The sequence below is a fragment of the Sebastes umbrosus genome, chromosome 8 (genome assembly GCF_015220745.1).
Source record: "Sebastes umbrosus isolate fSebUmb1 chromosome 8, fSebUmb1.pri, whole genome shotgun sequence".
In the NCBI taxonomy this organism is placed as follows: domain Eukaryota; kingdom Metazoa; phylum Chordata; class Actinopteri; order Perciformes; family Sebastidae; genus Sebastes; species Sebastes umbrosus.
This window is the reverse complement of record NC_051276.1, coordinates 3,781,724-3,805,572: the sequence shown is the minus strand read 5'-3', so window position 1 is coordinate 3,805,572 and position 23,849 is coordinate 3,781,724. Positions and strand designations below refer to the sequence as shown.

Sequence of the window (23,849 nt, the reverse complement as noted above, 5' to 3'; positions counted from 1 at the left end):
TAGCTCAGTTTTAAGCTACTAGCTTATCGCAAAGGAGGCTAAATAACGCTCCAAACTTGTGCTAAATGTTAGCGAGCAAAAACTGGCATGTCCATTTTCAAAGGGGTTCCTTGACCTCTGACCTCCAGATATGTGAATGAAAATGGGTTCTATGGGTACCCACGAGTCTCCCCTTTACAGACATGCCCACTTTATGATAATCACATGCAGTTTGGGGCAAGTCATAGTCAAGTCAGCACACTGACACACTGACAGCTGTTGTTGCCTGTTGGGCTCGAGTTTGACATGTTATGATTTGAGCACATTTTGTATGTTAAATGCAGTACCTGTGAGGGTTTCTGGACAATATTTGTCATTGTTTTGTGTTAATTAATTTCCAATAATGAATATATACATACATTTGTATAAAGCAGCATATTTGCCCACTCCCATGGAGAGAAGAGTATTAAATACTTGACAAATCTCCCTTTAAGGTACATTTTGAACTGATAAAAAATGTGCGATTAACTATTTTAATCGATTGACAGCCCCAGTAATTACTGATGGAATAAACATTTGTTCCATAAACAAAGACAGATCGTATTGATGATACAACTGGATGTTGGCGTTTATGGTTTTAACAACTGATTCTCACACATGTACAACAATTCAGGAATTATCTGAAATCTCTCTCTGAAGCTACACAGACCTGTTCAGACACTTGTCGTAGATTGCCATTTGTTTCTTTCTTTGTACAGCGTACCATCCAAATTTGATACGAAAGACATAAATAAATAAAATGAAACAAACAAGTCAACAAAAAAGATTAGAACAATCCCTTCTTTTACCTTCTGTATTCCTAATCCTAACCCTTTACATTCTGACCCCTGTGGTTTAATTAACCTCCCCCCTCCTGGTAGGCAATCATTGTAAGGGTCTCTCTGTTTTCTCTTTAAATATACCCCCAATGTATTCAATGTTTACCGTTGGTACATCTTACTTCATGCATGAGAATAAGTTTGTTGCAGTCATGAGACCAGACAGTATGACAGTATGACTAAATAAGATACAGTATGAATAAGCTTTGCTTCCAGTTGTCTTGTTCAGTCGGGTCAATCTAGCGAGTCTTTCCTTATTGATGGCAGACGCTCCACTCAGTGAAGAGACGGAGAGTGTAACATTTATTCTTAATGAATTTTTTTTTTAATATTTAACACTTATATGAAGACAAAAATTTAAATTTTATTTTTGAGGAAAAAGTACAACTGCATAAAAAGTTCTTAAATTCAAATCTTTTTCATTCTTAAAATTGATATGAAAATATAAATTCAGTGTGATAAAAATAATTTTATTCTATGAGGGGTGGAAGTAAAGAAAAATTTATAAAAATTGATGAAAATGCACGTGAATTAAAAAAAAAATGGAGCCTTAAAATGGATGTGAAATGAAAAATGGAGTGATAAAATATCAAGTGATTTGATTCGTTTAAAGCCGATTTCACTAAACCAGTCGTGATGAGATGAAAACGGAGCCACGTTTCATCATTTTCTCCATCTTACAGTCATCATTTACAACACCAAATTGCCATTTATCATTTTAGGAAAGTGTCTCTCAGGGTTTGGAAGTAACAAAAAAATAATTGTAGAAAAAGGGAAGTGATGAGAATGCATATGAATTAATAATGGCAGTGATGAAAATGTATGCAAATTGATAAATAGTGATAAATTGTCCATTGATTTGATGAACTTGACTGACATTTTATTTGAAACGGTGTTGCTCTGATGATCGACTGTTGACAGTTCAACACGATTTGTTGTGTTGTGAATGTTTTTACGCATTTTCATCGCTTCACCTTTTCTTCGATTATTTCTTTTGTCACTTCCACCCCTTGACGCCACTTTCCTTAAATGATAAAGGCCAATTAAGTGTTGTGAATGATGAATGTGAGACGGGGAAGATGATGACACATGGCTCTGTTTTCATGGCATCACAACGGTTTTGGTGAAAATCGGCTTTAAATTAATCAAATTAATTAAATGTATCACTCCATTTTTCATTTCACATGCATCTTCATTACCTCCATTTTGATCAATTAATTTTAATAAGGGATGGAGCCCAAAGCATAATAGAACTAAGTATGCAAAAATGCAAATGCAAAAAACTAAATGCAAAAATCATGCAGATGTGTTCCTTGTTGTTGCTCGGGTCATTTCCATATTAAGATATGATTTATTTTTTTTCAGCACAAGGGAAGGTTTCTTGGTTCTGTTGCACCGCAATCATCTACAATTTCCTTTCCAGCTTCCTTTATTTCATGTCTCGTGGCTTTTGATTTTTTTTTGAGAGGCACTTTGTGATGTCTGATCTTTAACGTTGCTCATCACAGACGTTATTAAAAAAAAATGAAGTCAGTTGGGATGAAAAGACCTGTGACTTTGAAGGTGCAAACAAAAAAGGAGGGAGTGTACCACAGATCGTAACAGTCATATTCCACAGAAGGTGCATCTCTAACACACTAGCTAAACTAGAATTTTCCACCGTCCTATGCAACGTCAGCTCATGACGAACAGTTCACTAATGATTCCGAACACAAACCAAAAAACTCACATGCACGTGTATGTGAAACCACACACAAAATAAATCAGATTGAACATATCAGTAACTAAAGATCTAAAACTCAGGTCAAGGCGTGTGTGTGACTGTATTTTGGCGACCTCAGATGTAGTGGCTCATGTTGACGATTCAGTGCTGCCCATCGCTCTTGATCCTGCAGGCCACGGCCGTGATCAGCGCTGCTCCCTTCCCGCTTCCGTCCTCGGACTTGTGGAAAGTCACCTGACACTGCGGTGCCAAATCCTGCAACGTCTCTTGCATGATGCTTGAGAAACTTTAGTGAGAGTGAGGGAGGGAAAGAGAGTAAAAAAAAAAAGGGTAGTGTTGAAAAGAGTGACGTGAAAATCTCCCCCTCTAATATTTGATGCACACTTAGTAGTGAAGTTATGAATAAACATTAAGTAGCTGTCTCAAAATTTGAAGGGGACCTATTATGCTTTTTCCCTTTCCTTTAGTGTGTTATAGTTTTTTGTGCATGTAAAAGGAGTTACAAAGCCCAAAGTCCACATCAAAAACAGTTACTCTCCCCCCACAGAAACACTGCTCCTGGACTGCCTGAGGGGCCGTACACATGCCGCGTCTAAAACGCACGAAAGAAACGCCAGCTGTGCCGCTATTTCTTTTCTTTCCAATGTGCCGCAGGAGGTTGTGCTCCTGTCGCGCCTACCGTTACTAAGCAACCAAAACCTGCGTGCTATAGTGATGATGATGATGATGATGATGATGATGAAGTTGTTTTAATTTAGCAGGAAGCCTCACTGACTAAACTAAACACAATCAAAACAAAGATAAATGGATTTCCAGCTCCGTAAATCCCTCACAGTGGATTTACTGCTCCATTTGCTTGCGTCAGCGTGGCTGACCTTTCCACCGGATGTTGTGACGTCCTCGGACAGAAAGGGGTGACGCAAGAAAAATATTCCGTGGGACTGATGCTAAAGCTCTGGGTAGCCCTGCAATAAAACGATTAACTTCTCCTACATATATTTATCAGACTTATTAGATTTACGGAAGAAAGAAACAATATCTGCTGGCTGTGATTGGTTGTTCCTCGTCACATGACATGCGGAGTACACTGCAGCATTCCGAAAAGTTGAACTATTTTAATCTCGGGGCGCAGCCGTCACGGCTCGAAAAAATACCTGCTTGGGAACGCTTGCGCGCTGCGACGGCGTCGCTCTCGCGTTTGAGTGTGCCTGCTGCGTGTCTACATTGACAACAATGGATTTGAGCATGCAAAAGACGAGGCATGTGTGCGGCCCCTTAAACACGTTGCTCGGAGTCCTGCCCTTTCTTCTAACATGGTGATGTCACCAAGTAACACATTTGCATAGCGGCTAGTTTGGCACGCCCTCAAACAGAGCTAGTTAGAGTGGAGTCCAAAGAGTTTTGTTTGATTGACCGATCACTTCACTGACCAATCAGAGCAGGCTGGGCTTTTCGAGGGGGGCTACAAGTAGCAATGTAGCACTGACAGCTAGCGTTTCAAATGGGTAACAGCAGCCCAAATTCAAAACATTGGAGCCGCCGCACGTCCGCTCCTCTGGTGTGACTGACAGTAGTTAGCACACATTTTCGCAATTTGAGGGTTATCGTAATCACTTCACCGGCTGTGTGTCTCAAATACTCGCTGCCATGATAACCAGCTGCACACGGACCACATAGAGAGATGCCCCGAGGCTTTCGGCCGGTCGGGTAGAATCGTTAACGTTATCTCTGTTGGTCCAGTTGGTTTACTTGTTTCCATGGCTGCAGAAGGCTGTGTTTGCATGCCAATCTGTTTCATATGTGGTAACGGGGTGTTGAAATGGGCAGTGGACGAGATCACACAGATCCAAAGCAAAAAACAGACGTTCCGGACCAGAATGGAAATTTCAAAGGAGAACATCCTGGCTGTAGCATTGTTGTAGGAGAAGCCAGTATTTCAATTCAGCATGTTTCCTTAATCTCTGATGACACATCAGGGTCATTTTACGATTTATTACAGTAAATATATTAAATATTGGTTCTTTAAAGCATGTAAACATGTTCTAGTAGAAACCCCAAGAACAAGTATGCACTTGAAAATAAGCACAACAGGTCCTCAGTTGTCTTGTATTAACAGGCTGGTTATTTACAGGCAGCACTTAGCCTGAATGATGGTAAGGTCCTGACAATGGTAACCCAAGGCTTAAGTCTACCTACGCACACTTGTTTAGTACTTTGTGTTAGGACATGATTGCTCCTTACTGAGGGTGCGTCTTATAAAGGGTGCCGTCCACTCCCACGGTGACCGAGAGCTGATTCAGGTTGCGGTTCTGCCGTATCTTGTCGACCACGGCGGCTAAACCGGCGCCGCAGAGCTGAGCTGCGCGGCGTGCCACCACGCTGCACACCTCCTTCACCAGTAGGCTGTCGTCTGTCGTGGAGCTGGTGAGGCCCAGGTGCTGCAGGATTGAGCGGACCTGTCGCATGGCCAGACGATCACTTTGGGGGTCAAGAGAGAGAGAAAATAAATCAGGGTTATGCACATAAAAGAGACGGCTGACATGCAGGGTGTGTGAAGGACTTTCTTTGTAGCGGTGATTTTAATTTATTTAACTTGCTTCAAAAGGGGTGACATTGCTGTAGATTGAATGTCGTTCAGTGTTATTATGCAGACAGAATCACTGTTAAACTGCACTTCACCCACACAAAAAAATTGTTTTATTCCAATATTCAGCACTTTCATGTTGATAATGTAAAAGCTGCTTAAAGGGACTCTCGGTGATCCGAAATTGCTTGTAAACAGTGACACCTGTGGCCGTTAAGTCAACGACAGTCAGCGTCCTGTTGCTCGCGCTTGTGCTCGCACTACGTAGACACGAGCGAGCATCGGTCAAAACAGTGAGGCGACACACACGAGACTGAACGTAATTGACAGGCATCATGTTGATTAACGTTAGCATCATTAGCAGCTAAAAGCACAATATCACTATATGTTTCACATGCTTGGCAGTAACGTTAGCTGACCAGACGAAGGTCTCTCCATGAATGGAAGGCCTGGCCGATGTTGATCCTAGTGTTAACCTTTCCTGCTTCAGCCTCCCGACTGTGGTCGGAAGAAACAGGGGAGACACCGTAGTTTAGGTCTCCTGGGCCGGAGTCGATAACGTTACTCGCTCCGGAGTTAACCCCCACCGTCACATCACGAGTAACAAAAGTTGCGTGGTGTAAACAACAAACGTCAGTGGGGTATTTCAAATTCAATTTATTTTTCTATAGCGTCAAATCATAACAGAAGTTATCTAAGTTTAGATCGTTCTCTATAATGAAAACGATTTGTTGTGTTGTGAATGATTTTAAGCATTTTCATCACTTCACCTTTTCTTCGATTGTTTTTTTGTTACTTCCACCCCTTGACGCCACTTTCCTTAAATGATAAAGGCCAATTAAGTGTTGTGAATGGTGAATGTGAGACGGGGAAGATGATGACACATGGCTCTGTTTTCATGGCATCACGACTGTTTTAGTCATATCGGCTTTAAATTAATCAAATTAATTAAATGTATCACTCCATTTTTCATTTCACTTGCATCTTCATTACCTCCATTTTGATCAATTAATTTTAATAAGGGATGGAGCCGAAAGCATAATAGAACAAAGTAATTTAAATGCAAAAATCATGCAGATGTGTTTTGTGTTGTTGCTCGGGTCATTTCCATATTAAGATATGATTTTTTTCTCTTGTGCTGTTGCTTGCGCTTGTGCTCGCACTACGTAGACGCGAGCGAGCATCGGTCAAAACAGTGAGGCGACACACACGAGACTGAACGTAATCGACAGCCATTATGTTGATTAATGTTAGCATCATTAGCAGCTAAAAGCACAATATCACTCTATATTTCACATGCTTGGCAGTAATGTTAGCTGACCAGACGAAGGTCTCTCCATGAATGGAAGGCCAGGCCGATGTTGATCCTAGTGTTAACTTTTCCTGCTTCAGCCTCCCGACCGTGGTCAGAAGAAACAGGGGAGACACCGTAGTTTAGGTCTCCTGGGTCGGAGTCGATAACGTTACTCGCCCCAGAGTTAACCCCCACCGTCACGTCACTCAGCAGCAAGGAAACAAGACACATTCCTGTACAAACTACAACTTCCACTGTACATTCACTTGATATTCTCAAAACTAACTCTCTTCTGCTCCGCTGCTCTCTTATTGTCTCACACATTTGCTGCCCCTTTCTCTCTTTTGCTTCACCACTCACTCCCCACGTGCACACACTCTCTTCACTCTGGCTCTGCTATTCTCCCACAACACTAGTTTTTGCGCCGGCGCCAATCACAATCATGTTTTGCAAGAAGGGCTTCGCCAGATCTAATTTTTGCTTTTTCTTGTGATTCCGTGGGGTTTGTGTTGGAGTCTAAGTTGTGGTGGGGGCTGGTCGTTTGTTGGCGTTTGCGGACTTCATTTCTAACCGAACGTTAGCTACGGCTAAGGCGCTCGCGAGCGCGCATGACGTCACATCCGTTGGAGTTTCCCAGAAAAAACATCCCGCATTCTTCAAATTAAAAGCAGTCTACAATAGGGATGAGTTATAATTTTCGATTTATTGAATAGGCGTTATTTGTAAAAAATAAATAAAATAGTTTTATGCGACTATTCGTCCCATCTTAAAAAATATATATTTCCCTTGTATTAACCGTTGCAGGCGCTGCCTGGTAGTAACGTTACTACCGGTAAAACATGTGTGGAACCGGGTATTATTCGAATAATAATCGAATAATTCCCACTAATTTTTTAATAGTATTTTTGCTTGAAATGCACATCCCTAGTCTACAGACAGAGAGAGGAAACCCAGAAAGTCAGTTCTCAAACACATTTAGACCGCTGAGTTTTACCACGTTTAAAAAAACAAAACGATTCATACGTGTAAAAATTTACATTCAGTCCCTTTAAATATATGTGGCCCTGAGTTCACTGATTTAATCCATGAGTTAACTTTATCTTTCTGGCATTGCTTCTTTCCTGAGTGAATTGCTGATAGAGACAATGCAGCCACCTTTTACGGGGGCACATGAGATTATTTTGTGAATAGAAGCGATTTTTGTATATCAGAGTCAGATCATGGTTGGAAATAAATACTGTGTCAACTGTTATCACCTTTTGTATTAAACACACAGAAAACAAGACCAGTACACTATAGAGTTTCTAATTGCTTCTTATTCCATTGTGGTTGAGTGTTTACATCTCTTATCTCAAAATAAACACTAATCTCCTCAACAGTCTTGACATTTCTAAGATTGGTTGGGCGATGGAGCCGACAGGCCTTTGTTTTCAATTATGATCCGTTTAAATGATTATTTTTCATCATGACTAGCAGATGAGCGGCATCATATAACATTTCAATTATATAAGTGTGAATGCTTTCTCAATTACTTTTCTGAATCACTTCCAGCTATCAAAACGTGTACAGTACATACTAAAGCAAATTAGAAACTTCTGTAGAAATGACAATCCTAATATATACCATATACTATGGTGTACGGTCTAAAACCTGCTCTGTATATAAAGCGTCTCGAGATAACTTCTGTTATGATTTGACGTTAATTAAAAATAAATTGAATTGAATTGAATATAAAACTTAACCCCTTCACTGCCTCATTGGCCCTTAAATCTTCCTCACGGGCGGCATGTAGCAGCATGTAGACTCGGTCTCATCTCTGTCCTGTATTAACGCCTCTCCCTCTGACCAAACCACCACATACTTGCACACGTGCTCTTCTACATGAGCGGGCTGCTGTGCCTCTCTGATGTCTGTCTGTTCTGTATTCAGGAAACGTGACACCTACGTAAAACTCAGCGGTCTAAATGTGTTTGAGAACTGATAATTTAACAACACCGAAAAGGTTACACAAATACATTTGAGAATGAACTTGTTGATGAATTACTGTCTTTATTCACTAGGTTTCCATTTATGTGGCATTAAAGGGATGTGAGTGTTTACGCGTATAAACGTTTTTTTAATCATTTTTTATTGCCAAGCCAAAATCCAACGGATGTGACGTCATGCACGCTCGCGAATGCCTTTATTTTCAGCTGCGCTACAGGGATAACAGTGTGCAACCATAGCTAACATTCGGTTAGAAATGGAGTCCGCTAACGCCACCAAACGACCAGCCCCCACCGACCACAACTCAGACTCCAACAAAACTCCAAGGAAGCACAAAAAAAACAACCAAAGTTATATCTAGTGAAGCCCATCTTGCAAAACAAGAATGTGACCAACGTCGGGCGAAAACTAGTGTTGTGGGAGTGGCGTAGGTCATTTTGGAGGATAGCGGAGCCAGTGCGAAGAGTGTGTGTGCACATGGGATGTGAGTGGTGAAGCAAGAGAGAGAGAGCGGTGGCGAGTGCCTGAGGAAACGCGCAATCAGCGGAGCAGAAGATAGTTAGTTTAGCTTCGAGAATATCCAGTGAATGTTCAGTGGAAGTTACAGATTGTGCAGAAATATATGCTGCAGCTCCTCGAGACCAACAACTTTCCTGTGTCTTGTTTCCTTGCTGCGGAGTTAACGGGGGGTTAACTCCGGAGCGAGTAACGTTATCGACTCCGGCCCAGGAGACCATAAATACGGTGTCTCCCCTGGGCCTTCTGACCACGGTCGGGACGCTGAAGCAGGAAAAGTTACCACTAGGATCAACATCGGTAGTGATAGTGATATAGTGGTTCCAGGGGGCTTATTGGTTCATGGTGGAGAGGAGGTTGTGTTGCTTGGGCTCTATCCTTCTGGCATGGAGATGTGGTCGTGTTGCTCTGGCTTTATCTATCTGGCGTGGAGAGGAGGTTGTGTTGCTCTGGCTCTATCTATCTGGCGTGGAGAGGAGGTCGTGTTGCAAAGGCTCTATCTGGTTGGCGTGGAGAGGTCGTGTTGCTCTGGCTCTATCTGTTTGGCGACGCTGCTCGACATGTCACTGTTTTGACCGATGCTTGCTCGTGTCTACGCACAAGCGCGAGCAACAGGACACTGACTGTCGTTGACTTAACGGCCACCATGTTCACTGTTATTAAGCAATTTCTGATTCTTACCGAGAGTCCATTTAACGCCCTGCTGAGCGCCAACCAACTCGTTTTCCTTGTGCTTGATGTTGTTTTTATTCAACAAAATCTTATTTTCGTAAAGTAAAGATTGGCATTTTTAATATAGTTCCTAGTTGTATATGCCTGCTGTCTGTGGCTCACACATGTAACAGCCAATTACTGTATTGATTTGACTAATGTGATCTCATTCGGTAGCTTTGGCGCATCACTAATGCCCATTCTTGTTTTGTGGCGTTGTAATTTATCTGCAAAGTCTCATATGGTTTTCTTTTTTTCCCCATTCTTACTGCAGTTACCAAGGTGAACAGGGGTGAGCTGAGGAGAGCACCTATTCAGACCTGGCAGTTACAGTGGAGGAAATAAGTATTTGATCCCCTGCCGATTTTGTAAGTTTGCCCACTGACAAAGAAAAGAACGGTCTATAATTTTAATGGTAGGTTTATTTTAACAGTGAGAGACAAAATATAAAAAAAATAATCAAGAAAATCACATCATATAAAAGTTATAAATTGATTTGTATTTTATTGTGGGAAATAAGTATTTGATCCCCTAGCAACCAGCAAGAATTCTGGCCCCCAAAGACCGGTTAGATTAGTCCTCTCGCTTTAAGAAAGTACTCTGAATCTCAACTCGTGACTTGTATAAAAGACAACTGTCTCAAGTCATTACCTGTATAAAAGACACCTGTCCACAATCAGATCCCAACCTCTCCACCGTTGGCAAGACCAAAGGTCTGTCTAAGGACGTCATGGACAAGATTGTAGACCTGCACAAGACTGGAATGGGCTACAAGACCATCAGCAAGCAGCTTGGTGAGAAGGAGACAACTGTTGGTGCCATTATTCGGAAATGGAAGAAACACAAAATGACCATCAATCGCCCTCGGTCTGGGGCTCCACGCAAGATTTCGTTTTGTGGGGTAACGATGATCATGAGAAAGGTGAGGGATCAGCCCAGAACTACACGGGAGGAACTTCTTAATGATCTCAAGACAGCTGGGACCACAATCACCAAGAAAACCATTGGTAACACACTACGCCGTAATGGATTAAAATCCTGCAGCGCCCGCAATGTCCCCCTGCTCAAGAAGGCACATGTACAGGCCCGTCTGTTTGCCAATGAACACCTGAATGATTCAGAGAAGGCTTGGGAGAAGGTGATGTGGTCAGATGAGACCAAAATCAAGCTCTTTGGCATTAACTCGACTCGCCGTGTTTGGAGGAAGAGGAATGCTGACTATAACCCCAAGAACACCATCCCCACCGTCAAGCATGGAGGTGGAAACATTATGTTTTGGGGGTGTTTCTCTGCTAAGGGGACAGGACGACTTCACCGCATCGAAGGGAGGATGGACGGGGCCGTGTACCGTGAAATGTTGGGCGACAACCTCCTTCCCTCAGCCAGGACACTGAAAATGGGACGTGGATGGGTCTTCCAGCACGACAATGACCCAAAATATACGGCCAAGGCAGCAAAGGAGTGGCTCAAGAAGAAGCACATTAATGTCATGGAGTGACCTAGCCAGTCTCCGCACCTTAATTCCATAGAAAATCTGTGGAGGGAGCTGAAGCTTCGAGTTGCCAAGTGACAGCCTCGAAACCTTAAGGATTTGGAGATGATCTGCAAAGAGGAGTTGACCAAAATCCCTCCTGAGATGTGCACAAACCTGGTGACCAACTACAAGAAACGTCTGACCTCTGTGCTTGCCAACAACGTTTCTCCACCAAGTACTGAGTCATGTTTTGCTAGGGGATCAAATACTTATTTCCCACAATCAAATGCAAATCAATTTATAACTTTTATATGATGTGATTTTCTGGATTTTTTTTTTATATTCTGTCTCTCACTGTTAAAATAAACCTACCATTAAAATTATAGACCGTTCTTTTCTTTGTCAGTGGGCAAACTTACAAAATCGGCAAAGGATCAAATACTTATTTCCTCCACTGTATATGCATGTGCAGACAGGGTCACTGAGACTAGTCTGTAACACTCACCTTTCAATCTGTGAAAGGAACTTTGTCTCGAAGATGCACCGGGTCTTGAGTCGCTCGGACAGTTTGCCCCTGAACAGCAAGCCCTTATCGGTGAAATCTATGAGCACATTCCTCACGATCTCCCCCAGGTACATGCCACTGATCATCTTTTCATACCTCAGAGAAAAAAGACACACAAACTGAAAAGTCTCCACAGCCACAGATTGGTAACATTCACAAGGTTCACATTAATATCTAGTATTTCAATCACACTATAAACCTTTTATTTTGTTGTACTGACACAAACTCTATAATCAAACAGGAATGAATCTAACTGAATCAAAGAGAAGAGCTCTAGCTGTATTTTGATGAATGAAAGTTGAAACAAAGACGAGCTGGCATCCCGGTTGTTACAGAGGGGGGGGTTTAATAGACCTTTTTTCACGGCAGACATTTTGACATGTCACAGCTGGAAAAGCACAGGTGTATTCGATAACATTAAAGTAGCAATCCTTGAGATTTCTCCTTGAGTCTTGCTTGATTTAGAATTTCTATTTTAGTGAAAACAAAAGAGTGCTTCAGGACTGATGTATTTGTGGAGGCCAACCAGGAAGTTAGCATCGCCCTGGTTCCCTCCACAAAAAGCCAATGGGATTTTTCCATTGGGTTTTGGATTATTGCTGAAAATAAACTCTGTGGCAAACACATGTTTTTGATACCTACACGTTTTGTTATGTAAAATAATCTCCACAAATGAACGCCACTTTTATGATTTTTGAAGTATCAATTCAATCGCCAGAAGTAAAAAAGCTAACGTCAGGCTATAAAACAAACTACTTAACTCAACTGAATAACAATTTGTGCAGTAATTCTACTGTACAATACTGTCATTAATACTGCATTTATACTATACATGCAAGAAATATTCTTATTCATTCCTTATTTATACCATTCCGGCATTTATATTTAGCACACATAGATCCTACTTCTCGGCATTTTGTATTTACTTATTTGCACTGTGGATAATTGTTATATGCGGCATGTCTTAAAGTGGTAGTAGGCATAATATTTTTGGCATCATTGGGCAAAAGTTCCATAATAACCTTTCAGCATATTGTAATTCAAGTGTTCTGAGAGATAACTAGACTTCTGCTCCTCCTCATGGCTCTGTTTTCAGGCTTTAGAAAATCTAGCCTGTGACGGGAGACTTTGACCAATCACAGGTCATTTCATTGAGAGAGAGAGCATTCCTATTGGCTGTGCTCCGGTCATGTCTCCAGAACTTGGCGTTCCGTCACCAGATTTCACAATGGCGGCAGCGTCACAAACTTTCTCATTTTACAGCTAAACCGTCCACTACAAGATGATTCTGACAACATTTGAGGAGAGAAATAGGCATTAACGTAACATAATATTGATTCATATTTGATCAGCGCTGCCTAGTTTGACCGTTTGGTCGGAGTTCGCGAGTGATTGACAGCCGGCTCTCATATACGGCAGCTGGACAGCAGACCTCAGATCAGCTCTGACTGGTTGTTTTCCTCTGGTCTGTGAAATCTTGCAGATGATGTTAGGAGCACCAGAGGACACAGAGGAACATGATTTTTTTCAGGTTACCTGTTTCATGTACTTCTGTCACGATATAGCGACTGTTTTATAAAAATACCTTTTTTTAAATCATATTTGCTCCAATCTTGCCTACTTCAGCTTTAAGTGGTGTTAATAGCGCACTTGGTGTGCACTTTCAGGCTCTGTGTAGGACTCTCGAGCTATTCAAACTAATGTCACGGTGCTGAATAGACTGCACTTCACACACATCTTTTTAATTTGCTGGACAATTCCTCTTTTACAGAAATGTTGTGAAGAGCCTCAGCTATTCTCTGTCACTAGTTTTTTTGTTTTTTTTAATCTCCGTGCCTATCTTGGTCTCTGTCCATGGCACCCACTCGCTCATTAGTTTATACTGTATTTGTGACTATGTGATGTTTTATGTGAGTGTTGGCACTTTGTGGTTGGTTTTTCCATTGACATAAAGTCGATTTAATATGTCATAAATTATACATCCAATACCTCTGTTTCCCAGGGTTGTTAGAGCAATCGTCGACTATGCGATCAAACTCGGTGGAGAAATCATCGAGTTCGCCGTTGTCACCAAATGCTCCCCACTCCATGTTGACACACATACGGCCATCATCACCCTCCACCAGTTCGATGTTCTGCATTTCCTCCATGTAGCAGGCATTGGTCCCTGTGCCTGAGTTAAAAAAAATATAAATGGAAAGGTATTACTTTAAGTTCTGCCGTGGAAGGAAAACAGTCAGTTTATAGAGCTTCATTCCGAAGACTCAAAGAAAAAAGATCACTCAATGTTCGCTCACAATTAATTGATTCTAATGTTTAAAAATGGCAAAAAGAGACAGAGACTGTCTCCCAGAGAGGAAGGTGGGGGACAGACTTACCTACGATGAGTCCCACCTCACATTCGGGGTCCTCATAGCTGCAGGTCATCATGGTTCCCACTGTGTCATTAACCACCGCCACAAAGTTCAAGTCAAATTCCTGCAAGCAGTGATAAAAAGATGAAAATCTATTATACTGGAAGCACACAGTAGCAGCCTACTTGTTTGAACTAATTACAACCCTGACTTTAAATCCAGAGTCCTAACAACTAGTACAGGTTACTGAGAGATTAATGTTGGTTTGGTGCAGCTCTCTTGTTGTAAATAAAACTTTCTTAAGCTTTAGAGAATGTCCTGATTGTATTATCGTCCTAAAGTAAATATACAGTAGTGCATATATATTATATAATCTATTTCTGGTTTTTTTTATTTTATTTTTTTTTATGAATTCCTGTGTTTACAGTTCTGTTGCTTGATTTTGCAATTTTGTTACCGTACTTAAACTGTCTGTCTTTCAACATTTTGTTGTTTTAAAGCCATGACACATCCATGGTTCACCCACACAGGTTGTGTCAGACCCACTGTTTTGACACCTCCCTGTTAGTTTTGTTGTACCTGTCAGAGCAAGACAACGTACACCTTAAGCCCCTTAGACCCACAATAGACCTGTTTTTGTCTTTTTTAGGAGGGTACAGGGGGTCTTTAGGGGACGATAGCAGGTTAGCAGTAGATGTCACATAGAAGTGGTGAACATCATCCGAAAGCTGGGAACCTGAAGATTCATTTTTTTTTTTTTTTTAAAGTTATTTTTTTGGGGGCATTTTCCATTTTTATGACAGGACAGTGGATAGAGTCGTGAAAGGGGGGAGAGAGAGAGTGGATGCGGAAAGGGCCACAGGCCGGATTCGAACCCGGGCCGCCGCGGTCAGGACCAAGCCTTAATACATGGACGCCCGCTCTACCAACTGAGCTAACCCAGGCGCCCCCTGAAGATTAATTTGAGATGCAGCTCAGCACTGTGTGTCAAGTTGTTCTAGTCATAAATCAGAATGAATGAATGAATTATTTAAAATTAATTGTAAAAGTGTATAAGGGTTTAAAACATTATGATCAAAGTATATGATGGCCATTCCCATGCTCTATTATGTCTCATAAATTGTTGCAGCAATTTTGGGGTTGATACCATTTGTTACACAGATTTGGTGCTAAATTCACCATTTTTTACCACTCGAGAATTTATCAAAATCAATAATCCCTCCAAAATACCACATTAAGACACCAAGACCTTGAGGAACACCATAGAAAAAGCCATGCTGTGATTTGGTTACAAGAATTGCATTTTTCGGCGATTGGATGGCGAGCACTTCTGTTGTGTAAACTGCTCAGAAACCCCCTTATTGTCAATCTAGCTAGGAAAGCCATCCATCCTCTGAATGCTCTAGGTCTCTAGTTTGATCCATCCATCCTCTGAATGCTCTAGGTCTCTGGTTTGATCCATCCATCCTCTGAATGCTCTAGGTCTCTAGTTTGATCCATCCATCCTCTGAATGCTCTAGGTCTCTAGTTTGATCCATCCGTCGTCTGAATGCTCTAGGTCTCTAGTTTGATCCATCCATCGTCTGAATGCTCTAGGTCTCTAGTCTGATCCATCCATCATCTGAATGCTCTAGGTCTCTAGTCTGATCCATCCATCATCTGAATGCTCTAGGTCTCTAGTTTGATCCATCCATCATCTGAATGCTCTAGGTCTCTAGTCTGATCCATCCATCATCTGAATGCTCTAGGTCTCTAGTCTGATCCATCCATCATCTGAATGCTCTAGGTCTCTAGTTTGTGGCTGTAAAGCTTCATGAGGCTGTGATTATCCTAGAGGTCACCACAGGTCATTTTATACAGTGAGGTCAAATTTTTAAAAAATGGTCTCACTACATTGAAATCCACAAGAGTCTCAGCTTTACAGTGATAACCAATTTATGTAATTCCAAGACCGTTTATGGACCCCAGTATGTAGAAATATTCAAATAACACCATTTTTAGAATAGGTGAAAATAACACATTTATACTGCATGAAAAAAACTGCATGGTTTTTGCCCCAAACTGCATGAGATTATCATAAAGTGGGCATGTCTGTAAAGGGGAGATTCTTTTCTAGTTTCATATGATATCTGTAGCTTCACTCTAGCCCTAAAACTGAACCTACTAGAACCTCTGAAAGACAGTAAAGCTGGTCTCAGAGGGTTATTAATCATTCTTAGTACTACATATAGTTTGGTGGCCTCAGAGCATTCCTAGCATTCCTATGAACAACCTCAATATGAGCCGAGGTCTAGTCATCCAAAATAAAGTAAAAAAAGAAACGTGGGTGTAGTTTTGATAAAGGATTACTGGTGAAACCAGAAATGATCTAAAGTTACATGTCCCTGTCACAGCAGTAATCTAATTAAAATAAAGTGTATATTATATAATATTATTTATAATTATGATAATTACTAGAGCATGATCCAGACCCCATAACAATGGAATATATTACACATTATCATTATTAGACGCTGCATTATACACAGGTTCAAAAGGAAACCTGACTTAAGATGAAACCATTTAGAATAAGAACTATGTCTTTTATTTTATACCTCTGAAACCTCACTAGATCAGCTACTCAAATTAATGGCTGGTTAAATTTCACCGCTATTGATTCTCCGTGAAACCTTTCAGATGTAACCAATTAAAAAAAAGTTTCTTGTATGGGACACTATAAAGAACCTCCAAAAGGTTAGACGTTGCTGTGTGCAGCAGTTTGCAACCTAAGATGTGAGGGGAATGAGGGAGGGAGAAAGAATGAGGGGGAATATAGCTGTAGACAAATAACTTAAAGGATATACAGATGAAACCTAAATCCAGGAGGACTGAATTCAAATACAATTCCATAGGAAACAGATAAGATCAGTGTGGCCATTTCAACTCGCTCTCTACATCACACACAGTAAAAAGCTGCTCGTAAGCCACATGGGTTTACTTTTTTATTATATTCTTCAAGTGTGTCAACACTCACAGGCCACATTTCTCAATAAACAAGTGTCTGACAGAGTGTCTGTGATGCGTTTACTGACCTGTCTTCGACGGACGGCATCTTGCAGTAACGTAATGACATCTTGTCCCTCACAGCCGCTGGCTTTGAAACCCTTTGTCCACTTCAGAAGAATGCCCTGGACAAATGACAGCAGTGATTTGTGTGAGTGTGTGACTTTTATTATGAATAGAGATAAATTACAGAATCTAAAATCTAAATCAAAAGTTGTTGCCACAATGAAGAATGCAGAAACAACAAATTCTAACATTTTCTTTAAATGCACAGATATTGTGTTTCACTACATACTTTTGCTTGCATAATATAATCGGATGTATTTTTTTTTTTTAAAGCTCCCATATTATAAAAAGAGAGATTTTCATGTCTTTTGTATTATAAAGCAGATTTAAGTGCTTAATAAATACTGTTAAACTATCAAAACGCTCAATAAATGGAGAAACACACACAGTATGCAGAAACTGTGCGTTTGAAACAAGCCGTTAGGATTTCTGTCCATTTGTGATGTCACAATATATAGATCATTACATGGTTTTAAACATAAACATTCTAAATGTGTCCCGGTTTATTTCCCATTGCAGTGTATGTGAATAACATCAGCTGACAGGAAGTAAACATGGACCCAAGCTGTTGCCTAGCAACGCAATTCCGTTGCACTGAACCGGAGCTTTTCAGACAGTGGGTGAATACAGGTATATTCAGGCAGACAGTATGAGGAAAATAAAGTTGTTTTTTTTAACATTACAGCATGTAAACATGTTCTACTGGAAACACAAAATGCAAGTATGAACCTGAAAATGAGCACGATATGGGACCTTTAAATCATAGCTTAGATACATGTGGTACATGCACACCGTGGCAGAAGCTCATTTACGCTTCACCAATCGATTTTTGTTATTTTGTGACCTGAGACACAGTGAAGGGGCGCACAGGTAAAACGTTGTAACAGGGTTTGACCTTGTGGGCCAAAGCTCAGTAAAGCCTTTGCTTGAGTTAAAGGGCCCTGGGCCTCATTCACTAATATGTGCGTAGAAATGTTCTTACTTTAAATAAGTGCACACGCAAAATTACTGTCAGATTCATGACACGTGCACGCCAGCCAATTTTGTTCTTACCACCTTGCGTATGTTAGTGAATCAGAATCATTCTGAATTGACAAGCGAGTGCCCGCTATTTGCAATCAGCATACTTTTTTACAGTATCCGAGGTGGAAGGCCAAAAAGGCACACTATTCCGAAGTGTACGGAAGTGACGATGATGAGAAAATAAAAGAGTGTCGGGCTGCAGTGCACTGCGGCGGTGAATGATGTGTCCCCTGAGATACTGACTGTGACTCCGGTAAAAAAAAAACAAATGGTTTCAATGTTAAAGTTGATGTGAAAAAAGAAATAACAGACCAGAAGAAAAAGAAGGAAAAGGGTGGAGGAGGTGGACCACCTGATCTGTCAGCCTAAGATGAGAGACTCGCCTGAAGAGGGACTCGTCCAATAAATGAGGGTGGGGCGCCGTAGTAGCTCACCTGGTAGAGCGGGCGTCCCATGTACCAAGGCTTAGTCCTCACCGCAGCGGCCCCAGGTTAGAATCCGACCTGTGGCCCTTTGCTGCATGTCATCCCCTCTCTCTCTCCCCCTTACAAAAAACTATCTTTGTCTCTGCCAAATAAAGGAATAAAAGCCCAAAAAATAATCTTAAAAAAAAAAAAAATAAATGAGGGTGAAAGTGATAACATCCAAGGACTTTCACCCAGAGTAGGGCTGGGCGATATGGCCTAAAAATAATATCGCAATATTTTTAGGCAATATCGCGATACACAATATACTGTATATCACAATATTTTCAAATATGCTCTAAGCACTTCATAAATGCTCAATTTAACCACTTTGATGCATACAATCACACCAATATTATGACTCTCGTAGTCCCTGCAGCACACTGTATGTCTGCATTAAAACCTTGTTTATATTCATTAGTGGTTTCTCTTGGAACAATTTTAATCTTGCATGCAAAAAGGGGGAAATCACAAGTTAAATGTTGTACATTTTAAAGTTAAATGCATCAATCTGGTGCACTTTGAAAGCAAAATTAAGAGACTAGATCTTCTACTCTTGTAAACAATTTTGTGCTCCAGCAGTGGTGGACTGTAGGCTACTCAAGTACTGTAATTAAGTACGGAGCAGGGGACCGCCCCTCCCCGCAGCGAAAGAAGGAACAGCCAGACCTCACTCAACGGCCCAATGTGTGTGTGAGAGGGAGCCGTAGGAGAGAGGGACAGAAGGAAATGCCAAAGTTAAGAGCTGATAATCAGGGGATTTATTTTGAAGTATAGTTCTGGTTGAGCTTCTGCTTCAATTTATGTTGATGGCCTTAGTCTATAATTACATTATATTTATATGAAAATAACAAAGCTGCATTTTCTTTCAATTAAGATTTGATAATGAAGAAGTGTTTATGTTACCTATGTAAACCTTACTTTTGTTAAGGCGAACATTTGTTAACTTATTTTTGCCAAATAAATGAAAAGCATGTTGAAATCAGATCATGACCTCCTCGCTGTTACATAAATGTACCGAACCGAACCGAAAAACCGTGATATGAACCCAATCGTGAATTTTGTGAACCGTTCCACCCCTAGTTCACAATGTACCTTAAAGTGAGATTTGTCAAGTATTTAATACTGATTTCTATCAATATGGGAGAGGGCAAATATGCTTGTTTTATGCAAATGTATATATACAGTATATTTATAATTAGATATCAACTAACAACACAAAACAATAACAATTATTATCCAGAAACCCTCACAGGTACTGCATTTAGCATAAAAAAATATGCTCAAATCACAACGTGGCAAACTGCAGCCCAACAGGCAACAACAACGTAATGTCATTCACACTTGAAGTTCAGGAAAATGTGCAAAAATTCAGAATGTTACCATATGCATGATAGCTAGTCTTCCACTTCTAATGAATACTGAATCAAACATTACCTGATCCAGTTTGCTTTGATGACAGGGGAAGGAGAATGTAAATCCCAGAGGTAAGGATGCTCCACTCATGCCCATGTATTCCAGAAAGTCGGCGATGCAGTGCACAATGTGGTTGAAAAGCTGGCACACAAGACAAAAAAAAACAACAAAAAGAAAAAAAAACTGAAGTTACATATCTTTATAAGGAAACTGAATGCAAAATCACATATAAAGCAAGTTGGTGTTCAATATAATGAACTGTGTTCCACTGTTATGCATTACATCAGACAAAACTGTTCACGTGTAAAATGCTAACTTTGATAAATAAAATGTGTTGCTCGTAATTAAGCATTGAGACATAGATGAGTCTATTTCAGATTTGCACAATTCATGACGCCATTTTTGTCAGCGGACCAGTTTCAAACATTGAAAGAGATGATTCAACTTTACAGACCGTCCCTCAGTTCCATCCTTTCAGAAGCTGTAATCACTTATAATTTGGGCTGGCAAAATTAATTAAAATATTTAATCACGATTAATCGCATGATTGTCCGTAGTTTATTGCGATTAATCGCAAATTAATCGCAAATTATTTATCTGTTCAAAATGTATCTTAAAGGGAGATTTGTCAAGTATTACCTATACCCAAACTGCAGCCCAGCAGGCAACAACAGCTGTCAGTGTGTCAGTGTGCTGACTTGACTATGACTTGCCCAAAACTGCATGTGATTATCATAAAGTGGGCATGTCTGTAAAGGGGAGACTCGTGGGTATCCATAGAACCCATTTACAGACGTAGGCAAAATTGTTGGTACTCTTCTTCTTGAGGTCAAAGGTCAAGGGGACCCCTTTGAAAACGGCCATGACAGTTTTTCCTCACCAAAGTTTAGTTTGGAGTGTTATTTAGCCTCCTTCTGTACAGGATAGTATGACATGGTTGGTACCAATGGATTCATTAGGTTTTTCTAGTTTCATATGATGACAGTATCTTCACTCTAGCTTTAAAACCTCCGAAATACGAATCGCGTTAATGCGTTAAAGAAATTACGGTCATTAAAACAAATTTGCGTTTGCAAGTTATTATCGTATTATCTTTGACGGCCCTACTTATACTGTGAAATACTAAAGTACTTCAACCCCAGTGATGTTTTTACCTCTTCCCCTGTGCCCTGCATAGTCTCCTGTGGGATATTGTAGATCTTGTGGTGCATGTCCACGTTGTGTCTCTTTCCACTTCGCACTCGCACCAGCAGCACCCGAAAGCTGGAGCCCCCAAGGTCCAAAACCAAGAAGTCTCCATGCTCTGATGAGGAACAATAAAAGACAAGAATCACAAACACATACATAAAAGCATTATATGAAAGAGAGAAAAGTGAACTCAATAACAAGTCAAGTGGAATGTCTGTTTTTTCTCTTTAAAAGCTACCGGTTCCATCTGGTGTGTCTCTAACATAGGTGGGAAGCATCTTGACGCTCGCTTGCTCGTGGGTTTGCTTCGACAGGCCTCGCACCATCTCCTCACAGATTCGCCTCTTCACCTCCAGCAGCTGTTCACGGCTCAAACGCAAGGCGTCGAGGATGCGCTCACGCTCGGCGTGTTGAGCGGCGAGACGGTAGGCTACTGCTGTTACCATGGCAGCACCCTTCCCGCTGCCACACTGCGACTGCAAAAAACGCACATCACAGTCCGGCACAAGTCGCCGTACCATCTTGTGGAGCCTCCTGGAAAACCTAGGGAAAGGAGGTACATTTTGTTAAATCTGTAGTCACTTCTGTTATCCCCTTTCCTCTTGCATAGACAAGCTCATTAAAGTTTAAAAGGTATCAAAATGCTGATTTATGCCATGTCATTTACGATTTACTCCTTCAAATGCAATAGCACAGCTCATTACGAGTGTAGAAGTTGGGAATATAAAAAGCTAACCTTGACAACCTACAGTGTGCGCGAGTGAACGTTATTAGCCCAGGAGGGAAAACATGGATGAACGTGTGAAACTGTGAAAGTAATAGCCTGTTAGGTAGGTTTTAAAGCCTTAGCCGAGGTATGCGCAAACATGTGCTTTCTTGTTTGTAAAGCAGAGTGATCACTCATCCCTTCAACTGCAGTAAAATCTATGTGCCGACTTTATGATAATCGCATGCAGTTTGGGGCGAGTCAGCACACTGACACACTGACAGACTGTTGGGCTGCAGTTTGCCATGTTATGATTTGAGCATATTGTTTTATGCTAAATGCAGTACCTGTGAGGGTTTCTGGACAATATCTGTCATTGTTTTGTGTTGTTGATTGATTTCCAATAATAAATATATACATACATTTGCATAAAGCAGCATATTTGCCCACTCCCATGTTGATAAGAGTATTAAATACGTGACAAATCTCCCTTTAAGGTACATTTTGAACAGATAAAAAATGTGTGATAAATTTGCAGCTAGTAGCAATTAACTATGGACAATCATGTGATTAATCGTGATTAAATACTTTAATTGAATGACAGCCCTGGTAAGAATACAAAATGCTATAACTAAGAAACATAAACTATATTAAGTTATTCTTTCTGAGACAGGTTGGACATGATAAGGATGTAGCTGTTTTTGTAACAAGCAACAAGACCAGAATGCATTCTGGGAAGAGAGCAAACACAATTAAAAAGACTGTTTTTTTTCCAGTCAAATATCAGTTGCACAGTTGATACTGGGCAAGCAGAAATGACAAGCAAGTACAACATCAACAACAAGTATGCAACGGGTAAACATGGAAACTCCTTAAATGTTATGGCATCTAGGCAATTTAGCTGGCAGCAATTTCCCTCAAACTAAGGGGGCCTATAAAATCAGTCACCCCCCCGTGGATTTGTTTGTGCTTATTGGTCTGATATTTCATCAGCATTGCCTGACACTGAAAAACTACAAGGACAAAGCTCATGCACTATAGCTCAGACCTTTTTCATCGCCATTCTGTTGCAACAGCTTTGTTCCCCGTTTACTTCCTTTTAGCTACTGGCACTGATAAACATTGCAACAGGAAACAAAGGTGCCCACTTAGAATGTTTTTTTGTTAGCAGGTGATAATAGTAAGTGCTTCTGTAGAGCGAGGTATACAGAATCAACAGCAAATGTGTAAACTCAACAATGTGGATTCAATCACGGCTATTATCTTGTCAGCTACTACTATCGAACTCTATTCAGCGGACATGCATTCAATCCTACCCCTACTATACAATGTTGAATACTGAAATCACTCTATAAACTCTGCTTAAGTGTATGCGTGTGTTTTTGTGAGATACACCGAGACAGACATGACGGTGTTCAGGAACACTTACTCTGGATGATTCTTGTAAACGGAGCCGTCCACTCCGATAGTGGTACGCAGCTTCTCAGCTGCTTTGTTATCCCGGAGCTGCCGCAGCACCGCCACTAGAGTGGCAGCGCACAGGTGTGCGGCCCGTGTAGACACGATCTGACACACCCTCTGAGTGGCTATGCAGTCCTCGACCGACGGGTCCAGACCCAGGCCCCGGAGCACCTTCTCCGCGCTCGCCAGACCTTCCTCATCTCTGCAGGTAAACATATTACAATTACAAACTGTAACAAAAGAGTATAGAAGCAAAGAGACAAAACTCCGATGCTTTTCTGACAACAGCCGCTAGATGGTGCTGCGGTAGAGCTGCCGCCATTTTGGACTGAAAACGCCAATGAGTCCATGGCCTTGGGTGTATAAAGAGACGACTGTAAATCAGAGGAGACTTTTTTTTTTTTTAGGTAAATCTACTT

At 41.0% G+C, this 23,849-nt stretch overlaps 1 protein-coding gene across 2 annotated transcripts in view; it reads right to left on the bottom strand.

The window, feature by feature from the left end:
• Positions 1–589: 589 nt before the first annotated feature.
• hk2 (hexokinase 2) overlaps positions 590–23,849 on the bottom strand; it is a 60,781-nt gene continuing 37,521 nt past the window's right edge. The window contains exons 9-18 of one of the 2 annotated variants that reach the window (XM_037776759.1): positions 23,399–23,632; positions 21,502–21,806; positions 21,230–21,378; positions 20,097–20,216; positions 17,136–17,231; positions 14,089–14,188; positions 13,700–13,883; positions 11,651–11,806; positions 4,822–5,058; positions 590–2,866 (exon numbers count right to left, since the gene is read on the bottom strand). In XM_037776759.1, coding sequence (XP_037632687.1) covers positions 2,722–2,866; positions 4,822–5,058; positions 11,651–11,806; positions 13,700–13,883; positions 14,089–14,188; positions 17,136–17,231; positions 20,097–20,216; positions 21,230–21,378; positions 21,502–21,806; positions 23,399–23,632 — 1,726 coding nt within the window. In that variant the 3' untranslated portion in view covers positions 590–2,721. The remainder of the gene's footprint in view (positions 2,867–4,821; positions 5,059–11,650; positions 11,807–13,699; positions 13,884–14,088; positions 14,189–17,135; positions 17,232–20,096; positions 20,217–21,229; positions 21,379–21,501; positions 21,807–23,398; positions 23,633–23,849) is intronic. The other variant, XM_037776758.1, reaches the window with a different exon arrangement.